The sequence below is a fragment of the Danio rerio genome, chromosome 4, assembly GCF_049306965.1.
Source record: "Danio rerio strain Tuebingen ecotype United States chromosome 4, GRCz12tu, whole genome shotgun sequence".
Lineage (NCBI taxonomy): Eukaryota > Metazoa > Chordata > Actinopteri > Cypriniformes > Danionidae > Danio > Danio rerio.
In genome coordinates this window covers 60,050,065-60,075,203 of record NC_133179.1, presented here as the reverse complement: position 1 = coordinate 60,075,203, position 25,139 = coordinate 60,050,065, and the positions used below count along the sequence as shown (strand labels likewise).

Sequence of the window (25,139 nt, the reverse complement as noted above, 5' to 3'; positions counted from 1 at the left end):
TACAACTTCATAGGCCTATATAGTGTTTCTTATTGTTTCAAATGAATTGTCGTCTCTTATTAGCTGTGTTCCACGATTTTCTGCCATTCTTTAGCAATATCTTCAGTAATAATATTTCATTTACCCTTACTTACAGAAGCATTAAAGGGGTAGTTCACATAAAAAAAAAAAAAACATTTCTGTCATTTACTTATCCACTACTTGAGCCAAACCTGTTTGAGTTTCTTCTGCTGAATGCAAATATAGAGAATAGGCTACAGTGTCAAAAAGCAGCCACTATATGGTTCAACAGCTCCTACTTTGGACATGGCTGCTTTTTTCAACATTTTCTGGCACACAAAATGTTCTTGGAACTCGATTACAATTGAACCACTAAAGTCACGTCACAGGTTTTGACAATGTTTTTGGTTCCTTTTCCAGAAAAAACTGTCAAACCCTTTGAGCATCTCGGGACTCTTGCTGTCTATGACAGACGAGGGAGCCAAAGTTCTCAGGGGATTGAAACAACAGATAGAGTGACAATCGCTCAAGAGGCACATCGCACTGCTTTTTTAAAATTTATTTATTAATTTTTTTATTGCAATAACAACTGGCCATTACAACAAATAGAAATACAGAAACTGATAACCGTGTGATATTACTCATATATTCATTCATTTTCTTCACAGCTTAGTCCTTTTATTAATCTGGGGTCACCACAGCAACTCCACACAGAAATGCCAACTGACCCAGTTGAGGCTCGAACCAGCAACATTCTTGCTGTGAGGCGATCGTGCTACCCACTGCAACACTGTGACGCCTCACATCTGTGTAATTATTTGAGGTATTAAACTGGTATTGGTGAAGAACTATGCTTACTAAAAGGCACCATTCAGATGTAATGATCTGGGCAACCAAGCATGTATTGTTATAGATACCTTAGCTTATTTGTCTTAAGAGATGTTAGGCAGGTCCTGTTCATGTAATTTGGTTAGGTTAGGTTACCTGTTAACAGGTTTCATATATGTAAAACGATCCTATTCAGTTAATGGTCTGACCTATTAGGCAGCTATTAATAAAGATGACTGCACATGATGATGAGCCATTTATTTAAATGAATATGTGACACAGATATTTAAATTTCATTGTTGCAAACAAGTTACAGGAGTAAGTGCAGTTGTTGTTGTATGTGATGTTCACCACTGTAATTACATCAAAGTGAAACAGAAGTCTGAGAAATGCTGTAGTTGGTGTAGGTGGAGCAGGTTAATCACATGAAAAGTTCTGCATTGTGTAGATATAAAGTGAACTCTTGTCATTGAATTACCCTGTATAAACTGCCTATACAATAATTTAATTTGTGACGTAATTATTTTCTAATTATAAATATATAGCTGCATGACAGATTTAATAGTGGACTCCACAAAGGTAAGACGGTCCGTGTATCATCCGTTCATTTGATTATTCCTTTTATTACGGAAAACGAAACATCAGAAAAACGATGAATATTTCGTTTTTCTGTTTATTCTGTAGGCAGAAAAAACGGAAACTCATCTGTTATTCTGCTTATTAACTTAAAACGAAATATTAAAACAAACACAAAACCAAAACGAAATAATGAGTCAAAAAATGGTCCGTGTACGGTCCGTGTACGTTTTGTTCATTTGTTTTCCATTTTCAAACGGAATAAAGGAAATGGAGAAAACGGCCGTTTTTCCGTTTTTATTTTGCTCACGAGAAAACGAAAAAACGAGATTTTGGCTGGATTTTCGTTTTTTGGTTTAGGGTAGGAAAACGGATAAAAGACTTTAAAATTCATTTTACACATGTAGGCGGTGCTGAAACGCCCACTTTCCTCTAATTGGTCAACCAAATCTGCGCTCGTGACGTCACCCTCAAAATAAAAGCCTTACACGAAGGCTTTTAATTATTATTATTTAATTATATATATAAACAAAGTTTACATATTCTATCATTTGAACCACACACAGTTAGCAGGCTTACATTCATTGCGTATGTATAAATTAAATAAAAACGTAAATCAGCAGTATTCTTAGACATTTGTCATTAAAATAAGGTCATAGTTCACTGCCAAACTTCTTGCTGCTGTGCACCTGATGCAGAGCAAAGATAGCCATTTCCGAGGAGCACCTGGTTTGCATGAATGTTTCAGAGCAAGGGCTTTATAGTAATAATAATAATAATAATAATAATAATTATTATTATTATTATTATTATTATTATCATTATCAGTTACTAGTGTTTTTATTGTTTGGTGTGTTTTTTTTTCTTTTTAATAGTTGTTACCAGAACCAGAATAAGAACACTTTGGGCCCTGCTATAAAAACAAAGGGTACCATTTGTTTTCATTTATTTCTTCCTATTTTAATTATATATTGTAATTATTTATTTGATAATTAATACTATTTTATTGCAACGCCAAAGTAGGCCTGTCTTATTATTTTTTTATTATTAAATTTGCTGTTATTGTAGGCTAGATGGCAGGCTTTAAATATTTTAAATAACATTTACTCATAACCTTACTAATTCGAGAGCCGAACCTAAAAAAGTTTAAGTGCAATAAGCCTGCACAATAAAGGGAGCCGCAATGCATATTTCTAGCGCATTCTTTCACTCAACAATTATTGCTGGAATAATGAAATAAATTTCAAATTAACTAATTAAACACATTATAGTTGATAAAAAAATGTGTCTAGTAGTTCCGACAAACAGATGAGCTCGCTACATGTGCGTTGCGCTAATAATTTGACATTTGCTCTTCTTGAGAAAGTGCTACAGCGGGCCCTGCTATTTCACATATAAGGTTAGTGATACGTATTTTAAATTAGTATTGCACATTATTCATTCATTTTCTTGTCAGCTTAGTCCCTTTATTAATCTGGGGTCGCCACAGCGGAATGAACCGCCAACTTATTTAGCAAGTTTTTATGCAGCGGATGCCCTTCCAGCCACAACCCATCTCTGGGAAACATCCACATACACAAACACTTATACAGTAAGGACAATTTAGCCTACCCAATTCACCTGTACCGCATGTCTACTGTGGGGAAAACCGGAGCACCCGGAGGAAACCCACGCGAACACACTACACTACTGAATTAGACACAGAATCTCAAAAAAAAACTTGATGCTTATTTACATTATCTAAAGTCATTTCTTAAGAGGTAGGATCTGTTGTTGTATTATATATTTTCGTTTTAATATGCAAATAATTTTCTTTAATTTGTAATAGGTCCCTCCTGCATAAAATAACCAGCCTTTGTATTCAATATGTTTGTAAATTGTCCATCCAGTTTGACGCAAGCAAGCTAAACAACATTTTGGCCTGTTTTGCTTATTAAATGAGTGATTTTCACGGAGAAACAAATCATCCATCCACACAGTTTTGTATAGGACCTGTGTGAACAAAAATATACACTTCATCATAGCCTATGGGAAAATGTATCTGTTTAGAACCAAGTTTGTGTTGTATAATTAAAAATATTAAAAATACAATAATAAAAAAAAGGAATAATATTTGAAGTGCAATGCTTCAAAGATTCAATACGCTGCATGCAGAGCCAAAACAAAAACTGGTTTGTTTGTTTAATAAAATAATAATATGAAATTAAAGTGAAATAGTTCCATAACCTGTATTATAACTGTAGTCACTCTAGATGACAAATCATCAGTTGCGCCGGTCAGTTTCACTTTTAATCAAGAATGTGCCAGAACCAAACGAGAATATTTATAGATTACCTCGGAATGAGACCTCGGTCTGTGAAGGATGCAGAACACAGAAACTCGTTGAGAATGGAGATGCATGTTAGATGTTTTATATCCCTTTAGATATTGTAAATAAACAACTAGTTTTTATAGAGATTGTGTCATGTCTTTTCTTTGACGCACGCGCTGAACAGCCTGTAGCCTAAATAATAGTTTAGATTTTATAACATATAATGTTCCATTACTTTAAATGTATAATGTTTTTTAATATTTATGAATTATATAAAATATATAGTTTATATATGCGCTCTGATCATTCAAGGATCATAATGCGTTGCATATTATTGTTATTCTTCATTAGGCTTGATCCGTAAATTGTGTATTTTATAAACTGATCGTTTATAAGGACTAAGGTATTAATAACTGTAATTCCTCGAATGGAAAAGTCTTGATTAAAGAAAAAGAGAACTTAATTCGACATATGCATATAGTGCGCTTATTTCTGCGCGCATCGCGCGCTTTACCGAATTACCTTTTTTATTTTTTATGCACTATAAATGCATCTGGCAGCACCGAAAAGAGCAAAAGCCAAGTTATTAGCGCAGCGCACAGACAGCTAGCTCGTCTAGTCTGAACCAGGGGTTTTCAAACTATCCATTGCACACCGATCCCATTGCATTTTATTTAGGATAAACCACTTATTTAAAATTAATTAATTAAAAGGTGCGTACTCTCCAATACACCACTGTAGTGTCATAATATTTAATAATTATAATTAAGATAGACACCTGACCTCCATTTAATAAACAATTTATTTGACATCCTCTGTTAATTTGAAGTTTAAAGTTTAAATCATTTATGTTAAACTTAAATTATTTAAAAACTTAAAAAGACTTAAATTTAGTCATTTAAGACATTTTAGGTCATAAGTTTACATACATTGACCGTTGCATTTAGTAGGCCTATTCTGGTCTAAATAAGCTTTTTGCATCTTAGGTGTTTACACACAAATTAAGCAGTTTATACGTACATTTAATGTTACTTTGAAATTACTTTTGATGCAATAAATAATCCTAAATAGTTGAAAGTGTTAACATATTCTTGAAATGTAGTTATTTTATAACTATGAAATTTATTACTAAACAAAGTGAATCATTATGAATTTGCCAAGAAATAATCCACTTTACCACCGTACAGCCATGCCCCACACTCACTAGAACGGTAGAACCTGGACTGTATATGTTCTGTATGTAAAATAGAGAAAATAAGCAAGAGGCGCTTTCAGTCTCATGCAGCCTTAGTGAAATATAGCGCGTCACAGCAATGAACTAAAAATAAAACCACCCTTGAAATGCTGGCGATCTTAATTTTTTCAGCCTACACTGACTAAGAATAATGTTGCACTATTTTATTAACAAATAATTAGAATGTTTTTTTTCCTTCAACACATTCATCATTACTTTTGCCTGTGCAAGTTTTTTTGCGCGCGCTTGAGCGCGAAGGCATCTATTTTCAGGTGCAAGATGCCACTTTGGGTGGCACCAGCACACTCTGCCACACCTGTGGCTATGTCCCTGCCACAATAATAATAACAACAACAACGACAAAATAATAACAAAAAATAATAATAATAAGACAGGCCTACTTTGACGTTGCAATAAAAAAGTATTAATTATCAAATAAATATTTACAATAGGCTAAAGGCATATATTAAATTAAAATAGGAGAAAATCCAATAGAAACAAAAGGTACCATTTATTATAGCCCCATGCAGGGTCCAATGTGTTCTTACAACCATTGAATAACTAAGTAAACAATAATAATAACAATACTAATAATAATAGGCCTAATAATAATAATAATAATAATAATAATAATAATAAATTATTATTTTATACAGAGTAGGCTATTATTTAGGCCTACAATAGCTCTGAAACAATCATGTAAACCAGGTGCTCCTCGGAAATGGCTATCTTTGCTCAGCATCAGGTGCACAGCAGCAAGAAGTTTGGCAGTGAACTATGACCTTATTTTAATGACAAATGTCTAAGAATACTGCTGATTTACGTTTTTATTTAATTTATACAAACGCAATGAATGTAAGCCTGCTAACTGTGTGTGGTTCAAATGATAGAATATGTAAACTTTGTTTATATATATAATTAAATAATAATAATTAAAAGCCTTCGTGTAAGGCTTTTATTTTGAGGGTGACGTCACGAGCGCAGATTTGGTTGACCAATTAGAGGAAAGTGGGCGTTTCAGCACCGCCTACATGTGTAAAATGAATTTTAAAGTCTTTTATCCGTTTTCCTACCCTAAACCAAAAAACGAAAATCCAGCCAAAATCTCGTTTTTTCGTTTTCTCGTGAGCAAAATAAAAACGGAAAAACGGCCGTTTTCTCCATTTCCTTTATTCCGTTTGAAAATGGAAAACAAATGAACAAAACGTACACGGACCATTTTTTGACTCATTATTTCGTTTTGGTTTTGTGTTTGTTTTAATATTTCGTTTTAAGTTAATAAGCAGAATAACAGATGAGTTTCCGTTTTTTCTGCCTACAGAATAAACAGAAAAACGAAATATTCATCGTTTTTCTGATGTTTCGTTTTCCGTAATAAAAGGAATAATCAAATGAACGGATGATACACGGACCTAAGACCAAAGCTTGAAATCGCATCACGTGAGTGCAAGAGACCAATAGAAGATCAAAACATGAGCTATATGGAGCAATCAGTCGCTTTTAGTATCGTCTAATTATATTGTTTTATCCCACCCTTTTTTGCAGCGCTGTACGAAGGAATTTTGCAAGCACAAACTCTAGTGTGACTGCAGCCCAATTTGCTTTCAGATTAACTATGCCCAGCTGCTATATATATGTATGTATATATATATATATATATATATATATATATATATATATATATATATATATATATATATATATATATATATATATATTAAGGGTGGAGCCGAACCCGAATACGGTATTCGGAAAGGCACGAATAGCGTGTTTTTACGAATACTTATTTCGAACAAATACTTGAAAAATTATTTGTATTCGGGAGCAAGAAAAACACTATATCAAAAAGCAGCGTTTCCTCATGAGACCACAGTGCATGCCCGCGTGAGTGAGTGAGTGAGAGAGAGAGAGAGAGAGAGCGAGCGAGAGAGAGAGAGAGCGAGCGAGCGAGTGAGACGCTCAGTCGGAGGGCGGGGCGGAGGTGTCTGGCACAATCTTCTCCACAGATACAGACAGAGAAGGCTCGGCTGAGCGAAAAAAATTCTTATCTGCATCACTATTTTTGTTAAATAGATTTTTGTACCTTAATTGGGTTCCAGATGCAGTTTATAAACTTGTAGCGGAGTTTGATCGGGATCGGGAAGTTTGCAACCGGGTGCTCTGTTTACGCAACGTTAGCTCTGTTAGCGCGGTAATTTAGACAATAGACTGTTGACAGAGTAACATTAATGTTCGTTTATAAAGGTTAAAATGATGCTTGTGCTGTTGTGTCGAATAGTATGCACTTATGGGAGTTATACGGTACGTCTACATTACTGTCTTTTGCAGACAGCGAGATATATGCTATAGGCTAGTTAACCTTAGCATAGCTTCCCGTCACTTTTTATTAACTTGAAACTCCTCAAATACATTTGGGCACCCGAATAGAAAAAGAGTGAGACTGCTTCTGAGCCATTTCTTGGTCCTCCACCAGTCAAAAAAAACATGTTCTTTGTGGAAGAATTGTACAGTCAGTGGTGCTGCAGATAAAACAAACTGATACTGTAACGTTATAATGTGTGCAAAAGTGAAATCGGCAGAGATATTAAACATCTGTCAACATCTCCTATGCATAATCATTCATTTCTTTTCGGCTAAGTCCCTTTATCAATCTGGGGTTGCCACAGTGGAATGAACCACCAATTTATCCAGCATATGTTTTACGCAGTGGCTGCCCTTCCAGCTGCTACCCAGCACTGGGAAACATCCATACACTCTCTTTCACACACACACAATAGGGACAATTTAGCTTACCCAATTCACCTGTATTGCATGTGTTTGGACTGTGGGGGAAACCGGAGCACCCGGAGGAAACCCACGCCAACATGGGGAGAACCCAGTCATGGCTCGAACCAGCAACCTTCTTGCTGTGAGGCGACAGTGGTACTCACTGTGCCACTGCGCAACCTTCTATGTAATGTATTATCACATGCACTAAAAGCATCCTCTCCTGATACTGTCTGTGAACCCCCCACAAGCATCAATCCCCTCAATCAGCACAGCTATGTTCTGCTAAATCCTCCACAAGCACCAAACCATCAACACAGCCATATTCTGCCTCAGCAAGTCAGTTTCAAACATAAAAAAACAAACATACTTTGTGTCTGTTTTGTGGCAGGCAGATGACAATAGCAGGGCTGTATCTTTTAGTATTATATAGAATACTTTTGTTCTGCCAGATCCCCCAGGCAGGGTTTTATTTAGATTTATTTAGTTAATATTAGTTTTTGGAATTCTGTGCATTGGAAAGAAGTTCTTTCAGAAGAAGAACAGTTTTTTGAAGTATTATTTGTTTTTATTCTGTCTATTCAGTGTCCTTCAACAAGAACGGTGGTGGTGGGGTTCATAATATTCACAATGGTATTTTATTAGTTGTTGGTTTAACCATGGGTGAGATAATGGCTTCTATATTATTTTCTTTTCAATGACATTTCTTGTCACATGTTCAAAAACAACAGCCAATCTTGCATGTCTATAATTTATATAATGGGTATAATTAAACAATACTTTCACTATAATGTAAATTAGAAGTGTTATAGAAAAAATATTTATTTTTGCGCCATTTTGAATTTTACTCGAATACAAATACAAATACTTTTCCCCCCTCAACAAATACAAATACAAATACCGGCTGCTCCGCACATCCCTAATATATATATATATATATATATATATATATATATATATATGAGCCTACCTTAGACAGAGTGGGTACATCTAGAAGCTGCTGTGCTGTAGAAGTTTCTGATTAAAATTATGATTTGTGCCTGTACCATAACAGATCTCTCTTGTTGCGATATGTGTCTTGGTAACCTTAAATATGTTGTGTTTTTTGCGCATTGATTCAACTGCATTGAGTGAGAGAGTGCATTTTCCCTCCTTCTCCTGGTTAAGAGATAAAGCTATATAATAGAATTAGTTATATTTCAGATATTTTAAATCAATTATTAGCAACAAAAGACTAACTTCATAATGATTTTGGTGTAAAAGACTTTAATTTGAAGCAAAAAAGATGCTGGAGGACTGGATCAGATATATGGCACTGTAATCACACCTGATTGCCTCTGCAGCTTGTACATAACATTTCACAGCACCTGGAATTAACACAAATGAGTTTGAAGTTACAGTGTGTCTTATCCATTTGTGATTAATGTACAAACAATTATCTTCTAAGGCCAAAAGTAGCAAAAATGGACAGTATGTGATTGCTTTACTGTGTTAAAAAAGGTTTTGTCACAGAGTATCTTATATATGCTTTTGTGAATGTCTACACTGCAAATTTTAGATAGTAGATTTAACTACCTTGGAGTTAAAATTAACACTCCCTCAGAGTTTATATGGGAACCACTATAAGTGTTAAAAATAACACTTTTGAAAGTGTTAACATTGTCAACAGCAAGAGAGTGTTAATTAGCAAACTCTTATTGTGTAAAATATCTGTTAAATTTCCGAAAAAATACCAGCAGCTGTGGTTGCCAGAATCTTTCTGTGAAAAACATGGAAGTTTTATATAACTGTATAAATTTACAAAAATTAATCATATTTCATGAACTAACACATTGTTTATTTTACGAAATCATAGCTTAGTGCACAAAAATGTAAAGTCTTTAGATGCAATAATGTTTTCATGTGTGATTGCAATTAGCAAACAGATTTTGACTGCATTAGTAACTACACAGTTACCTTTAAACAAAATAAGATGCAGCATAACATCAGATTTTCTCAGTTCATCTTGGACTTAAACAGAGACACTATTATCCTCCACAATGGTGACACAAAAACCATTTTGCTGTTTTTCTTTCTTTTTTTTCATTTTTAGATTTTACGGAAAAATACCAGCAGCTGTGGTTGCCAGTAGTCTGCTGTTTTTAACATTCATAAATTCAGTTTACAGAATATTTCTGTTAAAAGCACATTCAACAGTCTGTATTTTTTATCGATCTCACACTGCAAATTTTAGATTTGGTAGATTTAACTACCTGAGAGTTAAAATTAACACTCCCTCAATGTTTATATGGGAACCACTATAAGTGTTAAAATAACATTTTTGAAAGTGTTAAATTTTTTAACACCCAGAGTGTTAATTAGCAAACTCCTATTGTGTAAAATATCTGTTAAATGTATGTCAAAATACTGGCAGCAGTGGTTGCCAGTAATCTGCTATTTTCAACATTTTAGATTCCTAAATTCAGTTTCCAGAATATTTCTGTTAAAAACAAATCCCATAGTCTGTATTTTTCATTCGAACACACGTAAGCCTTAAATTCCACAGCAAAATCCTAACTAGTGTCCTCACTACAGAGGGCTGAACACTCAGACAGTGATGAAGTTAATGAGACAATTAAGTGTCTAATTAAAGGAGGATTGAGAATTGTTGATGAACAACTGTTAACAAGCAGAATCACTGAAGGACAGAAAAACACAAGCCAAAACCAAAGATGAAATCAACTGAGAAAAAAAAACTCTAAATAAAATAATAATCAATAAAAATAAAACAAATTACACAATAAAAAATGTTATTTTTCAACATCTTTTAAAAAAAAACTCATCAAATAAACAACTTATGGAGCTTCACCTATTACTGACCTGTGACTTTATTTCTGTCATGTGAACAAAAGCTCTTAATGAAATTTCTGTTGTTCATTTGAAGTCACCATGATGGAGGACAGAGTCTGCTTTAGTCAGGCTCTTCAACTTCTTACTATAAATGTCTTTTATTTTGGCTGCTATATATAGTGTTAATTACACTACTAATACATACAGCATGGAAAGCTGAAAGAAAATTAAAGTGTCAGTCTGAAGAGATTATTAATGATAACATAGCCTTCCTTTCCTGCTTGTTGTAAGCTCCAATAAAACAAAACCAATATTTACAATGAGAATGTTTGATCTATGGCAGAACTCAAAAACACCCAGACATCAATAATTAGTCTTTGAATCTCAATGATGGTCACAAACAAAAAAATAAAAATCAAGTTAAAAAAAACACTACTGAAATATCACCTCCCAAAAACAACACAAAATAAAGGAAAAGAAAGAGATTGTAAGAACATAAAGCTGCATAATTTATTCTTGCTGCAATGCATGCTGGGAGCTTTGTACTATGCTGGCACCCAGCATGCATTGCGGCATGAACTATGCAGCTTTTTTTTTTTAGCAACCACGGTTGAGGTTCATGTCCTGATTCTTGATGCCTGTGTGTCATAAAGAGCTTGAATGTTTAGTGCATGACAGGTTAATTATTAATTGCATCCTAATTGATTGTTGAATTTTCTATGAAGAGCAGCAGACTACCAGTAGTATTGTCCCATGCAGATTTAATACAACTATATTTGCATATTTTTATGAATCAACTTAATAAACAACGGAAATTAAATCTATAACAATTAAGCATAAACAGTATAGTTTCTCTTGACCTTTCTTGCTATAGCTAATGAGTTTTAGAAACACAACTATAGCAGTCAGAAACATTAGGATATAAGAGTAAAGCTTCAAGAGCTCAAATAAGCAGCCTCTGATCTCTATGATGGTGAGGTCAAATGAAATATTTTTAATAAAAAAAATATAAACCTCTGTTCATTGTCAAATATTCTTACAGAAATGAAGTCAAACTGTAATCAGTGAAGCTGCTTATGCTATTATTTAATGGAGTTGTTTAATTCTCTGTTTTAATTCAGTTGGTTTGGTGTGAGGCTGTGTCTGTAGTTTTATTTCTTCCTTCAATTTCTTATTCCTTCAGTGATTGAGCTTGTTAACAGCAGGTGTTCAACAGCAGGTGTCTGAATTCACTTATTTGTGGTCATTCGCTCTGTCTAGTGGACTAAACTAATTGACTAATTCAAGGGCCAGGTGAATGAGGGTGTGGTGAGATTTCAGACGCTCTGATTAGTTTCTCAAATACAAGGGTTTTCTACAAAGGTAGATACATGTTACTCTGTGTGACAAGGAGGCAAATCAGCTTCTAACGCCGAGAGGGTTATTTTACCTTTATCTAACTCTAGAATTTTAACACTTTACTCTGAATTACCACAAAACTTGAAATTTAACACCAATGAATTTGCTGTGTACCAGTGTGATGTGGCCTTTATACGTTTATTTAAGTAAGACTCTATTTTTATCTTTAAATTGTGTTAAATAGAAACAATAAGTTGTGTTCTCTGTCACATAATGTGTCAGTCATGTTGGCAATGTTAGAAACTGAAAGAGTACCTGTGGCCTTTTTATAGCTTTAATATATAAGGTATAAAATACCAGCTGTGGTAATGCTTTTTCTCAAATCATCTTTACAAAACAGACTAAGGCTCATTTTCTTACATTGTACTCCATTAAATTACCTTTAAAAAAGTGCTTAATACAGTACTTATGGATCTAATATTTCAGTGAGTTTAACTAATGTGTAGTAACTGCTTTTGTTCATTTCAGGTGCGGAAACTTGAGGCAGTGGGTTACAAGCCCATTTTATTCATAGGCAAACAAGAAAAAAAAAATCAAATAAGTGGGTTGCAGACATCATAACCCATCTGCAACCCAATCCTATCACAAAAATTTTTTGGAGAAGATGCAAAGGGCCTATGAATTTATCCTAACTAAGGGTAAGAGCAAGATTTTTGTTCCAAAATAATATATATATATATTTTTTATTTAAATAAATTTACAATGACATCCCCAAATCTGAGCAGCACAACAGCCCAGTCAGGAGCAGAGCAACTGTTCCATTGTGGAGCATTCGAAGAGCCACACTGTGGAGCAGCTGGAGTGCCTCACGGTGGAGCAGCCGGAAAGCCACACGGTGGAGCAGCCAGAGAGCCACAACGCTCCGTGGCCGGAGAGCTTAACCATGGAGCAATCAGACACAAAGGAGTCCGAAACTTTATTTACACTCAACTTGGTTCCCCTCTCTTCCCCACACTCTCCAACTTCTCTCTCTCCTTCCTCCTCTACTTTTGTTCTTCCTTCATACTCTTCTCCTCCTCCACCTCCACTGCCATGCTTTTGCCAAGTCTTTGCGACACAGAAAAAAAGAAAAGGACAACACCAGCCCCTTCTGCCACCTCTGTCTCTTCTCTATCTCCTATGACCACTGATCTTTCCCTTCCACCTTCTTGTCCTCTACCTGCTGCTTCTACCATCTCCCAGTCTTTGAGTCAGGAGGGGCCATGTGTGAAGAAGAGAAGAAAAGGTAAGTTTTGTTTTTCAGTGGTAAACCTTAATCCACACTATTAATGAATTTGATCTCAGATGAATTTGACTTCAGGCAAATTGGATTTATCTGGGTTATCAGGTCATTGCCAACAAACATTAAGTTGTTCTTAACTTGTTTAACTGTTTAAGTGGCCAGTGTTCAGGAGCAGTGTTAATGTCAATCACTATTTTAAAGTAGTCATTAGATGCAAACCAAACTTTATGTTGTTTGAACATCAGTGTGTGTTGGCAGTTTGTGAACACAACCACCCTTCAAAAGAAAATCCACTCAGTGGTATTTGTTCAATCTTTAAAAGTATTATCTGACTCTGTTCATGGGAATTCTTCCTGATACAGCTTCAACCACAGCAAAAGTTAGTATTTTTTTTATGCATCTTTGCAAACGTCCTTTCCTAATAATGTGCTCGTTGGCAAGTTTTATCACTAAATGTGGCCAAACACAGCTAAAGTAAACATTGGTACTCATTATACCAGGCAGAGTAGGGCAGGGCAAGCACAGCTCATTTGCATTTTAAGGGACCTTGCAGTAAAATGAGTTGATATTTTGCCGAGCTGATATTGACTGGGTAACAGGATGTTTTTTTTTTACACTTCTATTGAGAATTTTTAACCAAAATATGTTATAAACTTTAAATTAAAACCCTAATAAAGAAACATATGAACATGTGGAAAATGGGCATGCAATTACTCCTTTAGGCTAAGAGGGCTTTTGGAAACCTAGCACAGTATAGTTTGCTTGACAATAAGCCAGGACAAAGTGGGACCACAGTTCACATCACAAGTAAAATGATAGCTATTAACTGGAGATTCAACTACAAAGCTTGATATTTGTTGCTTAATAAGGTTTCCTTGTCTTTTATTCATTTAGGTTGCAGAAAATGTAGTAGGCAGAAGTTCTTCCTATTTGATAAAATAACGGGAAAGAATGAATGAGGCAAAATGTCTTTAATTAGGCTTCTTGCTTGTCTCAGTGACTTATTCTGGTGATTGCTTAAACAGCAAAAATAATTATTACTTTGTATGTGTGTGTGTGTGTGTGTGTGTGTATGTGTGTGTCACGATCAGAAGACGTGGAATCCCAAATGCAAGAAAACTGTTTTTAATGTGAGGGCCTGACAGAAACAGAAGACCGTGGGGAAAAAAAAAAACAAACTGACAGGGTGAGACAGGAACGCTGAACATTTATAGGCGCAGTGATACGCTGCACCTGTGGGGCGCTGATTATCAGCTGAGCGGTGCGATAATGTGACCGCTTACCTGATGACATGAAAACAAACAACAACTGACAGACACGCAACTCCCACACAAACACAGAGACAAAACCCACACACGCTAGTAACACATAATGCTAAATAAAATAAACAGTCACACCAACGCAGACACATCATAAAGGAGCAGATAGATCCACAACTGTGACAGTGTGTGTAGGGAAAAGCAGAATTCAAAGTTAACTGGTTGCCTTGCACTGTGTGGTGAGTCATGTTTTATTAACTATTTAATGTCATTGCAACGTTAAGTAGTTTATTCCATGACCAATATAATGTAGACAAAGTTCAAATGGTCTCTTGCAAGCAGCATGGAAGTTCATTTTATTAATGTCTGTGGCACGAGAAAGCTCCCTGGTCATGTAATTGATCCTGACAGGAAATCATTCTCTGAATTAGTCTGTAGAAAACTGATACAAGGTTTTGCTAGTACATGGGCGATGGTCAGTTATCTGGACTAAAAACTAAAGTGTGATTAATTCCAAGTTCTTAAAAGAACATTCCATTATTTTGGGATACAGATAGAAAAAAGATAAGAGGTGGTAAGAGTACAAAAAAATTGTACTCTATTACAAGTACTGTTACATTGCTGAAATTGTACTCAATTATAAGTAAAAGTACTGGTGTTAAAAAATACACAAGTAATTGTACAAATTACTCTTCATGAAAACTACTCAAATTACAAATGACTTTTTAGCTGGCGAGATTGGTGGAATTATCCATAAATGCAGAGTCAGACAAGATCCAGGCAGTAAAACACATTTTACATAACACATTTAAAGATACTATAAACACTTTTAAAACCGTGTAAACAGAATTAATTATAGATTATAATTATAGAGCACCTATAGAGGAAACCCACGCCAACATGGGGAGAACATGCAAACTCCACACAGAAACACTGACTCAGCCGGGGCTTGAACCAACAAACTTCTTGCTTTGAGGCGATAGCGATACCCACTGCGCACCATGATTATTTTACAAAAACAATGTTTTGCTATTTTGAGTATTAAGACAACAGATATATGCACAAATAAAAATCGACTTTTTATCATTTCAAATGATGCCTCTTGTCTGTACGATCAATAGATGATTTAATTAGAAAAACACTTGCAAATTAAGGAGAAACTTTGATAATTACCTAATTCACAAACTGAACCGTCAGAAACCACAGAACAACACTGCCTAGTGCCTAAACATATTATTAATAAATTAAATATCACACAAATTAAGTTATATGTCTTCTTACCATGATGTGTTTTTTTTTTCAGATTATAGAATGAAGTCTTGTAGCAGGGTTTCTGCAGATATCATAATGTCAAATTTAAGACCTCTTTAAGACCATAAAGTATTAAATTTAAGACCTATATTGCAATATCAAAAGCACGCAATAGAAAATGCAAAAACACAAAATTTTTGGTAAAATAAAATTATTTACATTGAACAGTACTGAAGACAGGTTAGATGCACTATTGAAGTGCAGAAACAAAAAAACCCCAAAGAAACAAACATTTTGAGGCTGATTTATACTTTCGCCTGGCTCCACATTGCACCCCTCCACTGACTGTGCGCGCACCTCATGAAATGGACGAGGCTTTAATACTTGACGCGTTCGTCATTGTGATATTCTTTAAAACATCAGGGGCCAGTCAAAAGAAACCCACCGTAAAGTCAGATGGATGAACAGAGAAGTAGAAGGTTTCCGGAACTATATCATTAATATTGTTCAAGATTTTTAAAATTATAATTTTTTATTACTTTTATAATTTATTATGATTACAAAGTTGGGTGACGGGGTGGCGCAGTAGGAAGCGCTCTCAACTCGAGGCAAAAAGGTCACTGGTTCGAGCCTCGGCTGGGTCAGTTGGAATTTCTTTATGGAGTTTGCATGTTCATGCTCACATGCATTTTAGGTGAATTAGGTAAGCTAAATTGTCTGTTGTTGTAAATGAGAACAGGTTGCAGCTGGAAGGGCATCCGCTGTGTAAACATATGCTGGATGAATTGGCGGTTCATTCCGCTGTGGTGACCCCAAATTAATAAAGGAGCTAAGTCAAAAAGAAAATTAATGAATGATTATAAAGTTTTATAACTATTCAAGATTTTTTAAATCAAACTTTGATGCATCATTCACTTTTGTTTATATCTCAGACAGTTCTACCTATTAAAGTTAAATATCAATGACAACAGAACATGAGTTACTCTACAATTATATTTTTTATTCTGGCAAGAATAATAGCAAAAGAAACTTTTAATTATTTTGCCCACTCAACAATTGACACATTATTGTCTGGCTAGTTTCTGTCCTCTACTTATGAGCTGAAAAGGCAATAATGGTCCAACAATCCTGTCCATCATCACCAATAAAGCCTAGAAATTGGGCATCAGTATACTGTAAGCCGATAGGTTCATATATTCTTTTCCAGTTATCAAAGACTTAATTTGTTAGTTAATTTTTGTTACATTGTTTTAACTTCAAAAATATACATCAGTGTAAAACCTACAAATGGTGGAAAAACATATTCTGTAATATTAAAACCACCTGGGTCTCCACTTTTGCCATGGCCTCTTTTTTGTTGTAACAAACTTTACAACAAAAACCAGTACAAAAACCAGGTTTTTCCAAACTTTTTAACAAAACACTTCCTTTCCACGGCTGTTACTATTTCTATCCAAGAATTATTGGCCAGGTTATCTCAATGGTGATCACGCATGGTCGGATCGTTAAGATGTCTGTACAGTCGTACTGTTTCAGACAAAATCCCTTCAAAGTGACTCATATTCAACTCAAATCAAACGTGGCTCCGCATGAACTCTTCACCCAAAATCATGTTGCGCGCTTCCAAAGTGAACCTCCGCAAACTTGGCAATGACGTCACATATACCGCGCGCACTGAGCTATTGCATGCTGGTCTTATTTGTAGTTTTAATACCGCAAATTACATTAAGACTAGTGAAATAAAGAACTACACCACCACGAAACCAAGCAACAACAAAAAATTATTTAAATGAGCATTAGGAGTAGCGTTACATGTACATCGGAAAATAAGACCTGTGCAAACATATTTAAGACCTAGAACAGCGAATTTAAGGCTTTTTAAGGCCTAAAATTTTGATGTTTATATTTTAGACCTTTTAAGACCCCACGGAAACCCTGTGTAAGCCAGATGGCACAGCAGAGTGCAGGTTTGATCCACTTATTTCTGCGCTTTTTGGATATGCACATAAAAACGGTTGATGGAAACTCTATAATGCGCATATTTTTGGAAAATGTGTGTGAATGGACAAAACAGCAGGCTAAGCACATTGTAAAACATCTAAAGTGTTGTTTTGGTCATTTTAAACCGCCTCAACCATTTCAGTATTGTTATTATATTAATATTTTAATGACCTCCAAAATTGTCAAGAGTGTTTGCACTCCGTGTCTCGCGACTTCAAACACCAGCGCGCGTTCACTGCGTGTCAGGATTGCCTTCTGAGGCGCAAGTCATTTATTAAATAAAGATAATATATTCCTGCAGCTGCTCCCACCGATGCATATTCTGTTTTTACTTTTGATGTTTGTCTCCAGTTAATCAGAAGGTGGCGATTTTGTTCTCTTTGACTTGTTGGATGGAAACGCTGCTTTATTTGCATAGTCTTTTATGCAATATTCTAGTTTTGGGCATACATTTAATTAGCATTTAAGATGATAACATAGCTATTCACACTGCATCAGCACAGCTGTCCCCTTTCTTCCCTATGTACCTGTAGGTGAACAGCTCCTCCGGGTGTGGCCATGGGCATTCATCCTCTGCTTTTTCTTCCTCATTTCTTCTGTCTTAAATCTCCATATGTCAATTGATAACTTTGTGACTGTATGATGATGACGGTCAGCTCACGTAAATCTGCAGTAGCCTGAACTTGTTTTTCGGTTCAAATAATATACCAGGCTTTTCATTGGTCCATTAAGATGAACTTTTTTATTGGCTACCGAAATGCTGGTCAGTGCGTGCTTGAAATATTAATTTATTTACAGTACTCTGTAACGAATTGTGATTTTAAAAGTTACAAAGTAGATTACTCAGCTTAATTTGTACTCATGTACAAGTAAAAGTAAAGGCTTAAAATTCTACCCATGGAAGTACAATTACCCCAAAAATGTACTTAATTACAGTAACATGAGTAGTTGTAATTCGTTACTCCCACCACTGCTGTTTACTGCTGAGTGTGACATGGCAGGGAAAGAAACAGCACCTCTATGTCAGAGATTATGGTGCTCGACTGGAAAAAGGTGGCCATCTCCAATTTGAAGGAAAGTCCTTAACTCAAATGTAGCTTAAGTATCTGCGTTTTTTCATGAGGAATGGAATGTGAGATTAAAAGATGGATCAGTGCAGTGGCAGCAGTAATGCAGTTGATGTGATTGTCTGTTGTGGTGAACGAGCTGAGATGAAAGGCAATTTTTTCAATTTACCGCTCAATCAAGGTTCCTACTCTCACCTATGGTCATGACTGAAAGGACAAGATCTTAAATACAACCGGACACATTTCACAAAGTGTTATGATCTGCTTGTTTGAGTCGCAGCATAAAAGAGAGATGAGCCAACAAAATAGCCTGAATGCAAATTATTTATTATAAAATGTAACTCATAAAACCATCAATCAAAGCAACCAGCAAATGTCTAGGGATAATAATGAAGATAAAGAACTTAGGATATAATCACAACAACAGTTTAGCTACATGATACAAGCAATGCAAAACAAAATTTTAAGGTTAAAGATTTAATGAGATGGCAGGTCTTGACAGGAGGACTCCTGAGTAGCCACAGCGTCCTGGATTAGCTAGCAGCCTAGCACAACAACTTTTATATACCCATTGATGAGTAATGCAGGCATCCAATCAGGATTTACCACATACTCCAATCTGGAGTCTTGGGATCATCAAAGTGTATTAATATTGTAAAACTTAATACCTGTCGCTCTGCCTAAATCATAAAATATTCATAATACATCTTTATTTATTTGTGTCTTTCCAGTGATGCTACTCATTCAGGGAGACAGACAGAGAACATCATCCAAAACAACACTAGCTACATGAATACACTGGAGAGTGGAGTACAGATGTATCCGCACCTGTACAATCACTTGCAAAGAGAGATTTTAAGCTGCTGAGATGCTGTTTGTCAGATGTTTATGAAACTGTTCTTCTCTCAGTCGCGAGCATTGTGTTTATGGTAAACGCGAGGAGCGCAACACATTTACAACCCCACCTACTGCAATGTGGGAGTGTTGGAAAACAGTATACTGTCACTCAGCCTTTTCAAACATTGTGCACAGAGAAAATGTTTTGCTGCATTCATGTCATGTGTGCAACTTTTGTCCAATTCTGTAGACACTCATCAGATCTGTATGGTTTCTCTCCAGTGTGAATACTCTTTTGTGTTTTCAGATGTGTTACTGATTAAACCTCTTGTCACAGTGTGAACACTTGTACGGTCTCTCCAGTGTGAAACGTCGGGTGCAGTTTAAATTTTGAAATAAAAGTCTTCTCACACTCAAGCACATATACTCTTTCACACCAGTGTGGATCTTCATGTGTTCATTAAGGTTTGCTAATCGGTTGAAACTTCCCACACGGAGTGCATTTAATGGTTTATCTCCAGCGTGGGTCTTTATTAAGGTCTGAGGAGTTGCTGAAACTCATCCCACACCGCAGCTGCGGTCACACTAGAGTTTGAGCATGCAAAATTCTGTTGTTTGGCGCTGTGGAAAGCGGCGGGATTAAACAAGATTATTAGACATAAAAAGCGAGCTATTGGTCCATATTTTACATTTCTGTCCATAAAGGTCATGTTTTGATCTTTGATTGGTCTCACACAGTCAAGTGATGCGATTTTGCAGGTCAGAGTTCACCAAGCTTGAACTTTGCAATGCAGTGAACTGCGAAACTTGACACACAAACTTGGTTTCCGGTCTGACACATTCCCGTGCGTATGAATGGAAATCCATGGGGAAAAAAGTCCATTGTGACCGCTGCTTAAGTGCAAGTTTCTCTCCAGTGTGGCTCATAATGTGTAGATTAAGGGATGATGAGCAGATGAAATTCTTCCCACACTGAGTGCATGTGAATGGTTTCTCTCTAGTGTGGATCCTCATGTGTCGATTAAGGTTTGATGATTGGTTGAAATTCTTCCCACACTGAGTGCATGTGAATGGTTTCTCTCCAGTGTGGATCCGCATGTGTTCATAAAGGTGTGATGAGTTGTTAAAGGTTTTTCCACACTGGGTGCAAGTAAAGGGTTTCTCTCTAGTGTGGATCGTCTTGTGATTATTAAGGGATGATGATCGGTGGAAACTCTTCCCACACTGAGTGCATGTGAATGGGTTCTCTCTAGTGTGGATCCTCATGTGTTGATTAAGGTATGATGATTGGCTAAAACTCTTCCCACAATGCGTGCATCTGAATGGGTTCTCTCCAGTGTGAATCATCATGTGAATCTTAAGATCGAAATTTCTTCCAAAACTCTTCCCACACTGAGTGCATGTGAAAGGTTTCTCTCCGGTATGAATCATCATGTGTTCATTAAGGGATGATGATCGGTTAAAACTCTTTCCACACTGAGTGCATGTGAATGGTTTCTCTCCAGTGTGGATCCTCATGTGTTGATTTAAGTTTGATGATTGGCTAAAACTCTTCCCACACCGAGTGCATGTGTATGGTTTTTCTCCAGTGTGGATCCTCCTGTGAATCTTAAGTTCCCTTTTTCTTCCAAAACTCTTCCCACACTGAGGGCATGTGAATAGTTTCTCTCCAGTGTGGATCCTCATGTGAATCTTAAGATAGTCTTTACTTCCATAACTCTTTCCACACTGAGTGCAGGTGAAACTATTTTTGTCTCCCCTTTTCAAAATACCATCAGTCTGTAAATGAGTTTTTTCCTCAATTTTGACATGATGTTCCTCCTCTTTCCTCTCATTCTTTTCAATTAGGTCTGAAATAAATAAAACATGTTTTCATTAAGTCTTAAAACTCTCATCAAAATCTGAAAAGTGAAAAGACACTGGAAACATTGGCTACACACACTGCAATTTTGATGCATGGTAAATGTAAAATAAATCAGATCATATTTTGTTTGGTCCATTAACGTGTACACATTTAAGCAGATTCAATTCAATTAATCTTTATCTAGTGTTTTTACAATGTAAATTGTGTCAAAGCCACTTAACATAGAAGTTATAGTAAATTGAAACCGTGTCAGTCCAGTTTTCAGACTTTCTTACATAATTGATCATAAAAGTAATTTTGGTCATATTAATAAGACAGATTTGAAAGCTGTAAATGGAATTTTTATTTGTATATATTCATAATTACAACAAAATATTTTCTAAAATGTGTAAAGCAGACAGGGAACAGGGCCGGAGTGGGACTCCTTTTTAGCTCTGGAATTTCAAGCCTTAGACCGGCCCACCTCAGTCGACGACTGACTATATTAATAATAATATGCGGATGATCTTCTTTTTCTGTCAAATCCAGATACATGTATTCCAAAAGCTCTTACAATAATCTCAGAATTTGGAAATGTTTCTGGATACAAAGTAAACCTAGCAAAGAGTCTCCTTTTCCCTATCAATGATAGAGCACAGCAAATTCCCTTCCAATCCTTTCCATTTTCATTTTATCAAAGTCCTGATAAATTTGTATAGTGACGCGCAAATATAAGGATTCGTTCAATAATAATTTTAAAACGACATTAGTGCTCAAGGACGTTTTTAGTGCTCAAGGACACCTTACAAACAGTAGGAGAACAAAAAAAGCAACAACCTTAAGAAGGTAGAGAAAATGGGAGACTAATAATACATAAAATAATGACAAAAGACCTGAGAACAAGTAACAAAAGAAACTCGTTCCTGTCTTTCAATAAGTGCTTATGTGCTCAGGGCTGCAAGATGGATTTAATTTAGTATTCTTATTATTAAAATATATCTGAATGAGGATAAAATGACTGAGTTGAACCAACCAACCTGTTTGTTCCTGCAGATCTTCCTGTTTGACTGTGAATGTTTCTTCAATCTTCACATCTTCACTCTCCTCTTTAATAAACACCATCTTTATAACAGTGTGGAGATCAGTCGCTTCAGCAGGAGTTTTTCTCTGTGTTTGGACACTTCCCAGACAGCACACATACGTTGGGCCGACGTCGGCCGAAGGTCAACACGTCGGCCCCTTTAATTCTAACATCGGTATATGGTCGGCCAAACATACGCATGATCGTTCGGTCGTGTGTTCTATTGTTCCAGCTCAACAAACGTCGGCTCTGCATCGGTTAACGACCAGAGGCCGACGAAGCACTTCATAAGCACTTTATCTCTCATGCCCATGAAGGAATCCGGCAACATATTTGGTTTACAAGTAATTTTTTGCGTGCATAATAAATTAGACAAACGCGACATGCATCATGTGAACTGCGTCGGTCGGTCCAGCTTTAAATAGTCTACATTAATGCAGTAAAACTGACCAAAATGCCTACAACACATGATTTCAATTCATTAAAATATAAAAAGTTTTGTTGTTATGCTTAAATAATGAAAACGTTGTTTTTTTTCTGGTGTTAACTGCTGTTTGCTTTTTTTATTGTGGCTTTTTCTAATACATTTTTCCCAGTGTAAAAATCAAGTATGTTCTGCATGTTCGGCTGTTTAATTAAAATAAACACCTTTTTACAGAGTGACATCTTTGTTTTATATATACTTGCATTTATATTTATTGGTTATTTATTTTTGACAGTGAATCTGATGCACAAATAAGTGTTTGTTTTGTAACAGTTTAGTAGGCTATAAAGCTCGTCTTAAAGATAATAGCGTATATAAAACTACTAAATACATTTTTAATTCAATATATAAAATACAAGGTTATTATTTAAATAGTCTATGGAGTGATCATGTTTATAAATGTAATACTGCATGACTTTGATGTGCGCGCGCGCGTCTCATTCCAACACTGGAGCGGAGGGGATGTTGCTATGGGAAACGAAGCTACACGACACCACCTGAAAGACACAACACGACTTCTCTCAAGCTGCCGTTTTGACAGTTTTCAGGTAAGTTTAGTCCCTAAAACAAAGCAAATACTACATAAAACTGTTCCTCACACTTTTATTATTGGCAATTGATGAATATTCAGTTGAATATTATGTTATATAAGAGTGGTAAGTCTTCGTAAAAGTCCGTTAGCATATTAGCACTGGTAACGTTAGCGTCGGGGTAATATTACGTTAACTTACTTAATGTTAGCTCTTGTTAAACTTATTTGTTAAAGTTTAGGCTTTTATTTATTCTTTATGTGTAGATGAGAGGTTTTGTCAATGTTTTATTTAATGCACTCCATAGGTAACGTTAGTCTAATACGCATTGTACTGTAAAGGACCGTGAATCAAAAGTTCAATCGTGTTTTGATATTTCATAGTAACGTTATCTTAAACAAATGTTAAGTAAAAAAGTGTTCTGTGGTTTCAGGAGTGAGAGAATAACCCCCTGCTACAGAAAACATAACACAAGATTCCTAAATTTCTGAAGGGAGCTGATCACAGAGATGCAGAAAAGACAGGTAACTTTAAGCAGAGGATTAATTCATATGAATTTCCATTGCACATCATTATGCAAATGTTACATGTCTATATATTATGCATCTGTTACTTGTCTTTATTGCAGTTATTTTAAGAAAGTTTTGACATTGAAACATGTTAGTGGTATTACATTTCACATCACATGATTCTTCAGAACTTAATAAATATGCAGATTTGCTGCTAATGAAGTAATATTTGTTATTTTCATTTTGTTTAATTTTTTTATGATTAATTGATTTATTAAATCTTAGAAAAAAGTTTACACTAAATTATTTGTCATCACATCTGTTTTTAGCATTGATAGCAATCAGAAATGTTTCTTGAGCAGCAAATCAGCACCATTTGATAATCACCATTATATTAGTTCAACCTCAAGCACTAAATCAACATCTTTAAAAAAGATTTCTGAAAGATCAAGTGACACTGAAGACTTAAGTAATGATGCTGAAAATTCAGCTTTACATCATAGCTATGAATTACATGTATATTTACACCGTTCACCCATCCCTTACACCTTAACTCATCCTCAAACAAGTCAATTTAAGCCCTAAATGAATACATTTTGATTTGTACAGGCATGATATGCAACTTGTATTCAGTCGTTTTGTTTTTTCTTTCTTTTGCTTTTGTTTTCCACATCAACTGAAAAGGAGGTCAAAGTTTAACCTAAGTGCTGTGTAGCTGATGAACATCTTTATATGTAAGTATATTTTTGACTGACTGCCAGACACTTGTCAAACAGTGATGAGCAAACGAGGGGCCGTTCTTTTAAAAAGATCAGGGAGATGCAAGTCTGAAGATAAATATACATTTTAATTCAAAATTGATTTATCTGTAAATATTTCATAATGTTTTGAGATATGTGCCCTATATCCATTTAGATGTCCATCCATGTTTAAAATACTTTTAAATTTAACAACGGCTGCAAGTTATAAAAACATAAACACAAAAATGTTAAAGTAAATTGAGAAAACATTTTCATCAGTTTGACAACATACACAATCTCACAAATAGCATAGAAAAAGTGACAAAGCTGTCTTCTTTGTCTGTGTTTTATTACTCTCTTTGCACTCTCGGCC

General features: G+C 35.5%; 3 protein-coding genes across 3 annotated transcripts in view; 2 read left to right on the top strand and 1 right to left on the bottom strand.

Annotated features, from left to right (window-relative positions):
* The window catches only part of LOC137491106 (uncharacterized), a 1,257,671-nt gene that overhangs the window by 139,515 nt on the left and 1,093,017 nt on the right, over positions 1-25,139 (top strand). The gene's annotated exons all lie outside the window — the stretch shown is intronic.
* Positions 19,049-22,684, bottom strand: LOC103910729 (uncharacterized). Its single transcript, XM_017355644.4, has 2 exons — positions 22,460-22,684; positions 19,049-21,429 (listed from the first exon to the last, which is right to left on the bottom strand). The coding sequence occupies exons 1-2, from the start codon at positions 22,542-22,544 to the stop codon at positions 20,318-20,320; spliced, it is 1,197 nt and encodes a 398-aa protein (XP_017211133.3). The 5' UTR covers positions 22,545-22,684; the 3' UTR covers positions 19,049-20,317.
* The window catches only part of LOC101884655 (uncharacterized), a 108,639-nt gene continuing 106,974 nt past the window's right edge, over positions 23,475-25,139 (top strand). Inside the window, exons 1-3 of the mRNA XM_073948936.1 lie at positions 23,475-23,535; positions 23,951-24,041; positions 24,711-24,760. The gene's annotated coding sequence lies outside the window, so the exon portion shown is untranslated. The remainder of the gene's footprint in view (positions 23,536-23,950; positions 24,042-24,710; positions 24,761-25,139) is intronic.